The sequence below is a fragment of the Zootoca vivipara genome, chromosome 10 (genome assembly GCF_963506605.1).
Source record: "Zootoca vivipara chromosome 10, rZooViv1.1, whole genome shotgun sequence".
Lineage (NCBI taxonomy): Eukaryota > Metazoa > Chordata > Lepidosauria > Squamata > Lacertidae > Zootoca > Zootoca vivipara.
In genome coordinates, this window is record NC_083285.1 from 7,704,259 (window position 1) to 7,719,555 (window position 15,297).

The 15,297-nt window shown below is 42.0% G+C and overlaps 1 protein-coding gene across 1 annotated transcript in view; it reads right to left on the minus strand.

The window, feature by feature from the left end:
• The window catches only part of LOC118091079 (uncharacterized), a 36,213-nt gene that overhangs the window by 13,889 nt on the left and 7,027 nt on the right, over positions 1 to 15,297 (minus strand). The window contains exons 5-11 of the mRNA XM_060279417.1: positions 14,484 to 14,606; positions 13,894 to 14,120; positions 11,705 to 11,944; positions 6,271 to 6,568; positions 5,622 to 5,729; positions 2,338 to 2,438; positions 1,333 to 1,483 (exon numbers count right to left, since the gene is read on the minus strand). Of these exons, the coding sequence (XP_060135400.1) occupies positions 1,333 to 1,483; positions 2,338 to 2,438; positions 5,622 to 5,729; positions 6,271 to 6,568; positions 11,705 to 11,944; positions 13,894 to 14,120; positions 14,484 to 14,606 (1,248 nt within the window). The remainder of the gene's footprint in view (positions 1 to 1,332; positions 1,484 to 2,337; positions 2,439 to 5,621; positions 5,730 to 6,270; positions 6,569 to 11,704; positions 11,945 to 13,893; positions 14,121 to 14,483; positions 14,607 to 15,297) is intronic.

Genomic DNA, 15,297 nt, shown 5'->3' on the forward strand with positions numbered 1-15,297 from the left:
AAAAAAGTTCTCTGACAACCTTTCTTGGACCTGACTGTGCACAAGGTAAAATCTCAACAGTAATCCCAGAGGAAGAGTGCAAATAAGGTCAATGTACTGCTGAACTCCGTTTTATAGCTATTTAAAATGCAATTGCAGCCTGAAAATTGCATGAAATTGCAAAATGCATATACTACTTTTTCTGTACGGTACTACTTTTTCTATACTTGCGAGGAATGCAAGTCTGCAGAGACATTGCTTTGATCTACTTGTGGAGGAACGAGCTGCAATTGCACAAAGGCAAAGCCCTTTCTCCTCCCTACTGAACCATCAGGTTATGACTGCAACTGGAGGCCAGATAAAATCTGCCTGTGGCCCACATTCAACCCATGGGTTTCCCATGCCTGCGGCATACAATATAGTGTTAATTTCTCAGTTTACTTGCCAAAGATCCAGGACAAACCGCTGCCTTCTGGAAATCCCCCCCAGGCATCACATCCTTTGAAATCCCGGTAATGTCCAGGACAGGGGTCAGCAACCCAAGGCCCATGGGCCGGAAGCAGCCCACGGAGGTTGTTTGACCGGCCCACGAGCCGCCCCCGAACTTGCTTCTGCGGTGCCGAAAATCGCGTCTGTGCATGTGCAAAAAATCACGGGGGCGCGCACATTCCGGCCCACGGAGGGATCTCCACGGGACCGATCCGGCCCAGGCAAGATAAACCTTGCTGACCCCTGGTCCAGGACATATGGCAGCCCTAAACTTCTATACTGCCCATGTCCAACCCGAGACTCTAACTGATTTTGGCTGCTTTGCTAATGCTCTACCTGTGCATTTGGGGTATTCTATCAGAATATCTGTTGTGTTAAATCCTAGAGTCATCCAGCTTCTGAATAGGATTTTAGAATGCAATCCTATTCAAACAATCAGGATTACAGTACTATGGGAGGTACATATGAGAACCCTACTGGCAAGCCTTTCATCTGCAGAAAAATTATGATGCAAGAGGCAGTGTTTTGAAACAACCAATACTACCATCTGTCTTCTGAAATAGTACAATTCAGTGAGAAGACTGTATTAATTCAGAATACAGCATTTGGGGGAGTCATATTCATTTGCCCCTTTTCACTTTAATATATCCTTTTTAATTATTTACTTTCATTAGCAAATCTGTCTCTCTCAAACATCCATAAATTACCATTACCCTCCATTTTCGTCCATCCAAATTGCATATTCATATTTTTTTTTACAAACTTGGGGTTTGAGCCATGCTCTTTTTTCATTTTGGACCAAGTTTCTTACAAGAGGCACAAAACAGAATTACTAAATAGTAAGTAGTACATAACTATACTTACAGCCAAAGAAACAGAGAGAATCCTGAGATATAAAGATTTCGTTGTGACCTAAAAAGTTTCATATGAATGTGATCCAATGCATTGGCACTTGTATGTGCATTTTTATCACTTAAGTTAACATTTGAGTATTTCCTCACTTCTCTAACAGCATCTACGAGTAAAAACGAGAGAGTTACTTGCATTTGTTTTCCATTGCCTTCTTTTATCAATTATTGTACACAATGCTTCTGCATCAAAAAGCTTTGCACATTATGTTTTTTTTCTGATAAAACTTTTTTACTTTTATTAGTATAGCTGCCCTGTTCTGGCTACTGACGGTGGGAATACCTCTGGCAGTAGATCTGTACTTTCTGTAGGCACAGAGCAAAGACTGTTGACTGTTTAACAAGTAATGGCCATGGAAATAATCTATAAACCTACAGCAAGCTTTATGATTAAGCAATTTTATAAACCAGTAATGTTCCTTATATTTTATAAGGATGGCTTTTCTTAATAGATGTTTAATATAAAGCACTTAAAAACCACAAGCAACAAGATATAGCTAACTTTGTAATCATCAGGGAACACATTCAATTCCATATTTAGCAGTAGCTTAAAAATGCAATGCTATTTCCCTTCCTCCAAAAAAGAAGAAGTCGATGATGACAGAGCTCAGTAAAATTCCCAGAAACCTCACTGCACAATTGTTTTCCTCTTAGTTCAACCATTAGTCCAAAGGGAAATAGCGCCACCTACTGATTACTTCAAAATCACTTTCTGCCACAAGTCTTCATTGGGTCTCCCATACCAAATCTGAATTCTGTTTTGTTATCTGCTAACATGCTAGCAGAACATGGCTTGTTACATCCTCAGTTCAAAAAGTGTAACACTAACTTTTTTGTTTGGTTTCTCAAACTATTCACAGCAAAGATAACTGACAGTAAATATAATAATCCCTCAAACACATTATCTTTGCTGGTTCAGTTACATGCATATGCATACAAACAAAATAGATTTCCAACTCACCCAGAAATAAAACAATTAACAGAATTATAATTGTAAGGAACCCCTTGTTCCAATAGTTTTTAATTCTGCTCCACACAGAGATCATAAAAACCTTCTCCCATCTGTAAAACAAAATTGCAGTGTTTCAAAGAAGCTTCATTTGTAAAAAGACTACTATGTAAGCATTTTTTAAGTGCACACTATAATCCACCGAATAATTTTTCAGCACCTTTTAAAATTACAGTACAGTACAATGGCATCTTGCATGGGGGTTATGCTTGGGGGGGGGCACATATATGCAAAAATATGTACTGTATACTCAAACCACCCCCTTGGAACTTCCCCTACATGACCATCATCACCATCCAAGGAAGACAGAGAACTTTTAAACTGGGGTGGGGTGTTGTTTTTGTTTGTTATTGTGGCATGTATTTTATATTGTAAACTGCCCTGCGATTGTTGGATAGAAAGTTAATAAAACATCATCATCATAATCTCTCTGCCTTGCTTACCGGGCTCTGTGAAGCTCTCACAGAGGTTCTGGGGTATTCATACAAGATCTTGCAGGACTGTCCAGGATTTCATGAGAGCATTACAGAGCCCGGTAAGCAAGACAGAAAGCCTGAATGCTCTTTCTGTGCTGAGAAAACCCAGTACCGTGTTTCTCATATTATAAGACACGTCTTATATTTATTTTTTCCTCAAAAAAACACACTATGGCTTATTTTCAAGGGATGTCTTATTTTTTTTCCTCCTCCTCCTGCCGCGGCCGGCATTGCTGCTGCGCCTATCACTATGTTTTATTTTCGGGGTATGGCTTATATTCCTTGAATGCTTAAAAATCCTGCTATGGCTTATTTTATGGGTATGTCTTAAAATATGAGAAACAGGGTACAATAGGCATGTTAAGATGTCCGCCTTCTGTGTAATTAATATGTGGGATTTCAGCTGGCCAGCTTTCAACTGCAAAAGGTTGAAACTGTGCAAGTTAATTGCACACAATATACAATCATACAGTACTGTACAGCTTGAAATGAAAATGCAATTTCTCTGTAGTTGTAAGTATACAGTACATGAAAACTCTGAAATAAATACAGTACAGACAGTATTACTGGGCCAAAACCCTGAGGAGGTTCCTGTATCTCCAAGAACTGACAGAGAGAAAACCCCTTTGTTCATCACATTACAGCTACTGTACAATGATGGTAACAGGTATAACTTAATAAATTCAGAGTCTAGACCTGCCAAGGCTGCTTGCTTCTAATGAGATAGACTAGGTATCTTTAGCATCCAGGTTTAATGAGACTAATTTGCTGCTTTCAGATCCTCTTAAAGCCTTATTCTGAAGACGAAAATCCCTTGATGTATTTAAATCACACCTTCAATTATCTTGTTAGTAAAACTATTGCAGTAACATTGCGTAATCAAACCTTCAACTGGTGGCATTTATATAAGTACAGTGCACTTATATTGGATTTATATTGCCTAACTCATCCTGACTAGCAGGAAAAGCAGCTCTGAACCTACAGTCCTGGGGAAAGGACAAAGGTCTCTTAATCAGCAACAAGCAGTTAAGAATGAAGGTTGATGACCACTGCTGTGAACATACCAACATATTATAGTCTGATTAGGTTAGGATGCATGTAATGGCTCTTTTCTCGGCTTTTTAAAAATTGCTTTTATTTGTTTTATTTATCCTGTCAAGTTCCTTTGACACTTTTCTTTTGTATAAAGTGACTGATAAACACTAATAATATAAATAAATAATACAGATCTTCAAATCCCAATCAGTGTTCCTTCCCAATTCTTAGGATACTGGTGGAAAAAAGAGCAGCTGCTGAGTTTTGAGAACCCCTTTAGAAATCTGAGGTTGCAATTTCTCCTAGGAATAAGCGCCATTAAACTTAATGAGACCACTTCTTATCCAGCTCTTCTGCTTTTGACTATGAGGCAGCTCTCCATGTGAATTATCTTTGCTTCATCTTAGGTTTCATATACACAACCCTTTATTAATGTTGATGATATAACTTACTTAGGGAATCTAAGGTGATTATACTGTTTGGTCGGCTGGCAACTTGTCAAGGAGAGTTAAGAAAGTTCTGCCTATGCTACCGGTAAGAATTTGTGGCAGCCCAAAGTTGTGTGTCTTTGTTTCCCAATTTGATCCTTTTACACAGTTTTGTATGTTTTGTAGTATTTTATGCATTGTGATTTGCTGTTATTTTTATTGATTGTAGATTGGTAATTCTTTATTGTGGTTGATAACTGTGAGCTGTTTAATTATTATTTACTGGTGTTTAATTTTACTGTTTACTATTAGATTCTGATGTATTGTTGAATGTTGCTTTGTTTGATATAAGTTGTTTATTTTAAAGTTATTGAGACTTTTAAATTGGATCAGATTGTTACTATTAATGTGTGATGTTTTACTACGTTTTTATGTGTTGGAAGCCACCCAGAGCAGCTGGGGCAACCCAGCCAGATGGGCGTGGTATAAATAAATAAAAAATATTATGTTACTATAATACAGGTTCTCTTCAGAAAATATATACTGTACAAGCAAACAGCATGGTATTTGTATTATAATTACTGTGATGCAAAGAAGACCACTGCTACCATGACCAAAGATTCTAATACATCACCACTGGCAGTGGACCACTACCAATTACTGTTGTCAATGCAATATTAATTCTGATCAAGGTCCACACTTGTAATAAGCTCCTTTGAGCATCATCAGCAAAACAATGGTATTAACATTACCACCGTGTGACAGATGGAGTTATAAATCTTACAAAATTTCAATGCCTATTAAATGCTTTTGTTAAGATTATTGTGGGAGCTGCATCAGATTTTAAAGAGGTAGAATAAAAAAAAATAAACAAATAAACAAAAAACCACCCAAACACAAAAAATAGAAAAATAAACTTAACAAAGGTAATACATACAAATAATAAATAGTTTTTAAAGTTGCCATTTGGATTGTCTTATCACCAGCAGGCATTCTTCTCACTGGAAGTAGTTCAGCTTATTTTATTTATTGTTTTGGGGAGATTCAGCACAGTTATTTTGTCTGTTACGCAAATATGAAAGGGTGGTGGTAAAACATAAGCATCAAGCCAGCCTTGTAAACACTCATAAACTTATAAATACAGATGAATGGAACCTGTGGGCTTATAGCACAAATTAATTTGCAAAAGGCAGTCCTAAACCATGCTGCCAATGTTGCAATCCGATCCGTGCCTTTTTTCATTTTCACTTATATTCTGATTAAACGGCGGTCATTTCCCCTGCGGCAATATCCTTACCTCAGAGGAGAAATAATCGGGAGGCAGAGCAACAGCAATATTGCTATTTCGGCATAGAGAAAGGCTGCAACAGCTGTCCACTGAAAAGTCATCTTATCTGTGAGGGATCTGCAGAGACGGAAAGCCCCCGGTTATAGATCACCATGGTTTCAAAACAGACAAGGAAGGCTGAAGTTGGGCAGAGGAGCTTCTGCTCCCAAACAAACCGTTCCGCGACAAACAAGGGCTTCCGGCGTGACAGTTCAAAATTGGGCAAAATAAATTAAAAAATAAAATAAAATAAAATAAAAGGGATCCGGCCCCTTCTCCCCATATGGGATATGGGGGAGCCCTGCAGTCCGTGTTCAAGCCACCCCATTGCTGCCCCCGAGTTTGTCGACCGGAGTGGAAGGGATGAATCCGATTCTGTCACGCCATAACTGCCACAGATTCGTGTCGGGAAAAGATACCGTTCTCCTCACACACGCGCTCGCCCCTTCCTCACCGACCCCGGGGTACAACACGCCCCTTCGCCACCCCGGGGGTACACAATAGTAATGGCCCTTTCCCGCTTCAAACTTCCCCTCCGCGCCCAATTCTGAGGGGAAACCTCTGCAGCCGTTGGGGGGGGGGGGAGGACCGACCCCGGGTTAACTTTTCTCTCTTTTACCCCGCTTCCCAAAGAGGCGCTGCTGCGGTCTTTCCCCCCCTTCCTTCATCCCCCGAAGGGGGAGAGGCGTCCTCCGGGGTCCTGCGGCCTCGACCGGCAGCAGCTCCGCGAGATCTTTCAGGGCCGCTTTCTGCCCGGCACACGCGAGTCGGCGGCGGCGGAAGCTGCGGAACGAAGGGAGGGAAAAGGAGCCGCGGCTGCAGGAGGCCGGGCGGACGGGCGGGCCGAGCGGCGGAGCCCCAACAGCCGGGTGGGGAGAAGGCGAGGAGCGCGGGCCTGGCAGCGAATGGGAGGCCGCCTCAGCAACGCTCGAATCCCCGGCGGCGCTTTCGCTCGAGAGGAGGCCCGAACCCGGCAGGAAGGCGGACCCCGCTCGGTGTGGTGTGTGGAGAGACCACGGCTTCCCGCTCCGTAGTGAAAAGCGAGCAGACCTCCCCTTGCCAGAAGAAAAGCAGCAGGCCAGGGAGATGGTGTACTGTATAAGCTCCCTCCCTCCTTGGCCTGCTAGTTTTCTTCGTGCAAGGGAGACACAGTTAAAAAAACTACAGCCTCTGCATTCGCCGGCTATTATTATTTATTTCATTTATTGATTGAATTTATATACCGCCCTATACAGTGCCGGGTTTATGTATAAGCTAAACAAGCTATAAGCTATAACCTTGGCCCTCCAGATGTTTTTGGCCTACAACTACTATGAACCCTAGCTAGCAGGACCAGTGGTTAGGGATGATGGGAATTGTAGTCCCAAAACATCTGGAGGGCCGAGGTTGAGGAAGCCTGGCTTAGGGCCCCACTCTCTTGGCGTATATTCTGGCATATAAAACGACTGGGCATATAAGATGACCCCCAACTTTTTCAGTTAAAATGTAGAGTTTGGGATATACTCGCCATATAAGAAATACGACCCGGTGTATAAGACAACCCCCGACTTTTGAGAAGATTTTCCTGTGTTAAAAAGTAGTCTTATACGCAGGAATATACAGTAATAAGAAACGCCCTGTTTAAAGTTTGGGAGAAATACAAAAGATTTTTAGAACCGAAGACGCCAAGATGGATCTCCCCAAAGAGGCAATCACAGTTAAAAAAAAAAGTATGAAAGAGAGCTGGATAACATATAAGAACTTATTGATTGAAAGGGTCAAATAAAAATAAAAAATTACGAGGAAGTGAAGGCCTTCCTTACAAGCTGGTTAGAATATTACCAAATATATGAGTTATTTAAAGAAGATTTAAAAATAGGATTTAGAAAAAAACCCACAAAATTAGAAACTGGTTTAATAGACAATAAAACAAAAACAATTTCAAGAATGTACCGGCTTCTCTTGAATTTTGAAGTGATGGAAGAAGGGACCAAAGTCACTATGATAAGATGGGTGCAAGACATAGGACGCCCCATTATGATATCTGAGTGGGAAAATTTATGGAAAGTTAACATAAACTTCACCGCGAGTTACAATATTAAGGAAAATATGATGAAATTACAGCACTGCTGTCAGGTTGTCAAAGATGTATAAAAACTTAGCAAATGTATGCTGGAGGTGTGGGGGAAACGGTCCCGATTTATATCACATGTGGTGGACTTGCGGGAAGATTAAGATATTTGGGATACTAATATATGACGAACTGAAGAAAATGTTGGGCATCACTTTTCCTAAAAGACCTGAGACTTTTTTTGTTAAGTATTGTAGGAAAAGATGTACCGAGTTCAGCAAAAGAAATTTTCTTTTACGCAACAGCGGCGGCTAGACTATTGGTGGCTAAGGGTTGGAAAGAACAGGAGACCCCTTCAATAACTGAATGGCAGGGTAAAATGCAGGAATTAGCGGAAATGGAATATCTAACAAATTCTTTAAGAGGCAAATCAATGGGTAAATTGATGGAAAACTGGGGAAGATATAAACTATATGTGCAAAGATACAGTAAAGGCTTATTATCTATGCAAGCATTTGATTGACCTTGGAAAATGTACCAATTAAGATAAAAATTTTGTTTTAACCGAGGCACGCTAAGAGAAAATAATGTATTAGACGTTAGATACAGATATTTTTATTGAGTTACGTATATTTGTTTTAAAACATAGGATATATATCAGAAACTGACAGGAAGTCTAATGGGGGAAAAGGGGGGGGGAGAGGGAGGGGTTGTGAATAAAAACTTCTCTTTTGTTGTTACTTTTACTTTAGGATGTGGGTTATTGTTGTAATGGAATACTTTGTAAGTCTTGTTTTGTTCTGAAATTGCAATTAAAACAAAAACAAAGATAGGTATCCCTGTAGCTATCGATCGTAAGGGGTAGGGGTAGGAAAGGACTAACACTCAGCAGGGGCTGCGGAAACGAAAGAGGAGAATGGGACAAGGCAAAACTGTGCTGCTCCAGTGTCCTGAGAAGGCTGTTTGTTTTGAACTCAACAGTGGTGGGGGGGACACAGTAGCAGTAAAAGCCCAACGAAAGGAAGGGGGGGTGAGTGTAGAATGACGGCAAATGAGGCAGGCAAATGATAAGCAGACGGGACCTTGTAGCACAAGGTACCAACCACACTCCCAGCTGTTCGACTTGTTGATCCGATGCGAGCAGGAAGCAGAACGAGTAAGACCTAAGGGGAGGGAGGGAGATCCCATGCGTGCAAAGGAGCTCTGGGAGGGACCAGCGAGTGGTAGCCGAGGCGGCCAAAGACGGCTCAGCCGGGTGTTTTTTATTGTTGTTGTTGTTCTGCTCCCCTGGCTTGCAGCAGCATCCAATCCTTAAAGGCAGGAGGCAGGATTGCTTCACCGCAGCCTTTAACCCTTCATCGCCCGAGCCTGCAGAAAACACAGTGCTTTGAAAACCGGGATATACGGGATACTTGGCAGCTATGGGGGGCAGCTGCACCCCCTGCCCCTCGCTGGGTACGTCCATGAAAAGAAAACCTACATACAGCAACAGTGTTTTGTGTTGTGTAGGCTCCTGTGATGTAAGTCACGCTTCCTCAACCTTGGCCCTCCAGATGTTTTGAGACTACAATTCCCATCATCCCTGACCACTGGTCCTGCTAGCTAGGGATCATGAGAGTTGTAGGCCAAAAACACCTGGAGGGCCGAGGTTGAGGAAGCCTGATGTAAGTAATGGGCCCCACCTGCTCCCTAAAATATCACTGGTTTGCTCATTTCTATATATAGGGTGCCTACATTCTGCATGGACTGGTTGCATGGCAACATGTGCAAATGGCTTGAGATACCTACGATATTAGGTCTATTAACTACCATATAGCATATATTCAACACAAAAAACAGTGACAATTTGTTGTTGACAAAGGACAGCTGGATATATAAAGGGCCCCATTACCTTCAGTAGCTTAGGGCCTCATCAAACCTAAATCAGCCCTGCCAATAACACGCCCCCCCACCCCCCACCCCGGGGCAAAAGAGCCATATTTTAAAAGGTCATAGGATGTCAATCTGATCAACCAAAGGCCTGGTTAAAAAAGAATGTTTTTGCCTGGCGCCTAAAGGTGTATAATGAAGGCACGAGGTGAACTTCCCTGGTGAGAGCATTCCAGACAGGGGGCCACTGCAAAGATGCCTAGCATACACTCCCAGCATTTCTCTGGTGAAAATAGGGGTGTCCTATTCAATAATAATAATGGTTTTATTATTGGTACCCCCACCCCCACCTGACTGGATTGCCCCAGCCACTCTGGGTGGATTCCAACATTAATGAGGATGATGATAATGTTAAAAACTTTAAACTTTTTTTAATATAAAAAACCTTCCCTATACAGGGCCGCCTTCAGGTATCTTGTATAAGGTAACTTGTCTGCTTGGTTTGGGGGTTGCATAACTTCCAACATTTCTCCTAAGGGAAAGTGGGACATTCCAGGATCAATTCGGAAACTCAGGACAGCTCCTGTAAATCCGGGGCTGTCCCTGGAAAATAGGGGCACTTGGAGGTATACCGGTATGAAAGGCACAAGTACAGGATGGGTGACACCTGGCTTGAGAGCAGTACATGTGAAAAGGATTTAGGAGTCTTGGTAGATCACAAACTTGACATGAGTCAACAGTGTGATGCAGCAGCTTAAAAAGCCAATGTAATTCTGGGCTGCATCAATAGGAGTATAGCATCTAGATCAGGCATCCCCAAACTTTGGCCCTCCAGATGTTTTGGACTACAATTCCCATCTTCCCCAACCACTGGTCCTGTTAGCTAGGGGTCATGGGAGTTGTAGGCCAAAACATCTGGAGGGCCGCAGTTTGGGGATGCCTGATCTAGATCAATGGAAGTAATAGTACCACTGTATTCTGCTCTAGTCAGACACCTGGAGTACTGTGTCCAGTTCTGGGCACCACAGTTCAAGAAGGATACTGACAAGCTGGAACATGTCCAGAAGAGGGCAACCGAAATGGTCAAAGGCCTGGAAACGATGCCTTATGAGGAACGGCTTAGGGAGCTGGGTATGTTTAGACTGGAGAAGAGAAGGTTAGGGGGTGATATGATAGCCGTGTTCAAATATATAAAAGGATGTCATATAGAGGAGAAAGGTTGTTTTCTGCTGCTTCAGAGAAGCGGACACGGAGCAATGGATTCAAACTTCAAGAAAGAAGATTCCACCTAAACATTAGGAAGAACTTCCTGACAGTAAGAGCTGTTTGGCAGTGGAATTTGCTGCCAAGGAGTGTGGTGGAGTCTCCTTCTTTGGAGGCCTTTAAGCAGAGGCTTGACGGCCATATGTCAGGAATGCTTTGATGGTGTTTCCTGCTTGGCAGGGGGTTGGACTGGATAGCCCTTGTGGTCTCTTCCAACTCTATGATTCTATATATGTCTTGCATATATAGAGAAGGCCTGGGTCTCATACCACCATGCCATGACTACCCTAGTCCATCAACCTAATCTGCTCCATAGCCAGGAGGGCAGTTATCTCTATCCCTATCCTTTCTCATTGAAACTCCTTCTCACATCACTTAAGCGTACCATCTTTTCTCAAATCTCTTAGTCAAATGTATTTTTCAACCGTTTTTTTTATTTCATTATTTTATAAGCCACATGTATACAATGTCAGATACACTTTAGACACCAAAGGAGTGTTTGGTTCCAAAATCTTGCAGATCTCATTTTGAAGGAACTATATGTAACTAAATGATCACTGAAGATTTAAAATCGACTATTAGCTACAGGTCTCAAGTACACCCTATTGAAATGAATGCCGACATGAAGTGATATTGCATGGACCTTAATAATTTCAGGCACAACTGTCTCCTACGCGACATTTGTGCAGCTTTATTATTAAGAATATGTTAAAACATTGTAAATACATTCATCTGAGGGACTCCGGTAAGAACAATTCAGAGACAAAAACATTTTTCATATATAAAAAAATATTCTGAGTTTAATGTCCCATTGTAGAACAATGAAATCAAAGTCTTTACATTATTATTATTTTTGAAAGTTAGTGCACACCGTAGTTATTTCTAAGGTAGTCTAAAACAGCCGATGTACTTGATAAAACATTGAAAACTTTCTTTTCTTGCTTTGAAGTAATCCTTTCCAGCATGTACATTAAATGGTGGTGAAAGCATGCAAAAGGAGTCCCATGTTCAAGAGCAATATCGACCCAGTCTTGCAGGCACTGCAGAGGCGTTTCTTCATATCCTGCAAACATGGCAGGATTGGCTAAAAGCCCCCTAGCAACCATGATACCTAGCATGGAAAGAAATACAAACAGTAAATTAAAACTACCCCCCAGTCATCCGCAACTGGACCCAACGGTCAGGGGTCCCTTTACCTTTACCTTACACCAGTGATGGCGAACCTATGACACGCGTGTCAGCACTGACACGCATATCCATTTTCGGTGACACGCGGCCGCATGCCGAGGCCTCACTTCCGGCCGGCGGCAGAATGCCACAGGCGACGCATCTCTGGGGGCCTTGGGGACTTTCAGCGAGGCAAGATGGCGGTTGGCACAGAGCCGTGGAACTTCTGAAAGTGACCAGCGCTGCAGGAGCTGCTGGACGGGCTCCTGAGCCACCGAAACCGGCAGTGCCACTGCCCGGACACTGGGGGCCACCAGTGCAGCCACCGGGGAGATGCCGGACCCCACCCCTACCCCGCGAACCTGACGGACAGCCTTGAGGCACTCCGGAGGCCTGAGGAGGAAAAAGGAAGCCCCGGCACAAGCCCAACCCGAGCCCACCTCCCCAGCGGCAGACCCATTGGAGGAAGGCCTGAGCCCAGATGCCCACTGGGAAAGACCTCTGGGTTTTGCCTTATTTTTTCCCCTTTTTATTTTTTTTAAGGGGAAACAATTATACATTTTTGTTATTTAAACTATAAATATCGCAAAATTATGGGTTTTTTTCTCGAAGTGACACACCACCCGAGTTTTGACACACCAGGCTCAAAAGGTTGCCCATCACTGCCTTACACATAATTTACCTTATTTGTTTTAATGCCTTGTGTTGGACATATTACCATGGAAGTTTAGTTAAATCAGATACCCATAGAAGTTACAAGGCTAATATGACAGCGGCATTTTTGTTAGCAGTGCTTAACAAAAGGCTTTGGTTATACCTCTCAATGGGAGGGAGGGAAGGAGGGAGGGAAAGAGGGAGGGAGGGAAAGAAAGTAAGAACAAAGGGAAAGATGGAACAGACTGGAAATGGGAAGAGAGAATGTAATTTGGGAGATGAAGAAGTGAAAGGGACTGCTTCTTCATATATTACAGCTGCACTCCCTTTAAACACTTACCTGTGAGCAATTTCTATTGAAAACAGTGGGAGTTACTGCATAAGACTGTATTGCAACATTCTGGAATTTTTTGTAAAGCACTTTAAGTCTCCAGGATATACTAACTCAGTACTGTGCCAAATTAATTCCTAGGTCATCTAAATATATTTCCAGCCCCACATCGGTCCAATTTAGAAATACTGCGAACACAGGATTTTTTTTTTTTGCTTTCAATTACAACCGCACTTATTAACATACTTCTAACTCTGACCTGGGACCCAGGTGGCGCTGTGGTTAAACCACTGAGCCTAGGGCTTGCTGATCAGAAGGTCGGCGGTTCGAATCCCTGTGACGGGGTGAGCTCCCATTGCTTGGTCCCAGCTCCTGCCAACCTAGCAGTTCGAAAGCACGTCAAAATGCAAGTAGATAAATAGGAACCGCTACAGCGGGAAGGTAAACGGCGTTTCCATGTGCTGCTCTGGTTTTCCAGAAGCGGCTTTGTCATGCTGGCCACATGACCTGGAAGCTATACGCCGGCTCCCTCGGCCAATAATGCGAGATGAGCGCGCAACCCCAGAGTCGGTCACGACTGGACCTAATGGTCAGGGGTCCCTTTACCTTTTTAACTCTGACCTAAAGTTAATTTTGTCCTCAGTTATTTCGCAGTGAAAAATAAAGCAATAATCTCTGTCGCAAGATCACTTTTCTGCACGGCTGCCAGATAACCCTTCCATCTGCTACAGTTGGAATGGTTCATAGATACCGGTATTAAGTGAACCAATCCATTAAAACTACGCTACTTTCCGTCATAACTCATTTCTTGCAAACAATTCAAGTTTAATGCCATGGATAAAATATACACACATATTTCCCATTTATCGAGAGGGGGGAGCCCAAATGAGCCCACAAGTTGTTCTTACCATCTGTTCCTGTTTTTTGATGAACGTCCTTCACATCTTTTAAAGATTTAATGTCACCATTAGCTATAACCGGTATAGACATACTTTGTTTAATTATTTTAATTGCATCATAGTGTACTGGCTGGTGTCTTTCTTCTACATTTCTCCCATGGACTGTAATCCAGGATACTCCAGCTGCTTCCGCTTTTTGACACAGGTCTACAGTTCTTTTTAGGTCATCATGAATCCTAGCATTACAAGTAACAAAAACATCAGAATTCTGCATGTATTATCTGAATGGCATGAAAAAACGCCAAGTTAAGAACCAAGGAAAAAATGGGGGGGGGGGAGAATGTTCAAAAATTTAAGAATCATATTTCAATTCATTAATTAAATGTTTTTAAGCTATTTTAGTTGTTATTGTTTGCTTTTAAGAGTGCCTTGAGACTTATGTGAAAGGTAATTCATAAATTGATGAAATAACCTTTTCATTTTATCTTCACAAAAGTCCTGTGAGGTAGGTTTGGCTGAGTGACAAGTAAGAAACTTCTTCTACACTTGGTCAATTACACTTTTAATGTATTTTTAATGTAGGTGGTATCAAAACTTACCTTATCTTAATAGATACTGAAAACATGGGGTTTTCAACTTGATTTCTTACCAGCCTCACCATCTCTTGCACCAGTTCTGGTTTGTTTATTAAGCAAGCACCAAAACCTTCTGCCATAGCCCACCTTAAATTGAAATAACAAAATAATGTTTGCATATTAGAATAGATGGCTTAATTTTTCCTTTTATCTTCTAGGTGCATAATTCTTGTGAGGAAGCAAAATATTGACGTGAGAGTTCCAGGAAATTCAGACTAATTTTCTAACAAGTTTCCTTTGTTATAGAAGGATTAAACTAGGGCTGCCATACGTCTGGATACTCCCAGACATTATTGGGATTTCAAAGGCAGAATTGACGTCTGGGGGAATTTCCGAAAGGCAGTGCTTTGCCCTGGATCTTAGACAAGTCAATTGAAAAATTGTTTTTTTGGTGTTTTTGTAAAAGAAAGCTCAACAACTTTGGGGTTCGACTAACAAATTTTGGGTTTCCCTTTCAAAAGCTCAGCAATTTGGGGGGTTCCCAAAACAAGCTCAACAATTTTTATGGTTTCCGGGGGGGGGGAGCTCAACAATTTTGGGGTCTTCCTAAAAAAACCCCTCAAAGCTCAATAACTTTTGGGGTGTCCTGGTTTTTACTTTTTGAAATATGGCAGCATAGCATATTCTGTATATTTAGTAAGATATCTTTTAGATTCTGATGCAAACAAACCTTGAAGGCTGGAGGACTTGAACAGAGACAGAGAGACCTGAAGATTCCAGCATTGCCTGAAAGACATTGTCTACACACCAGGTCCACCTATAAATGGACTGCTTATCT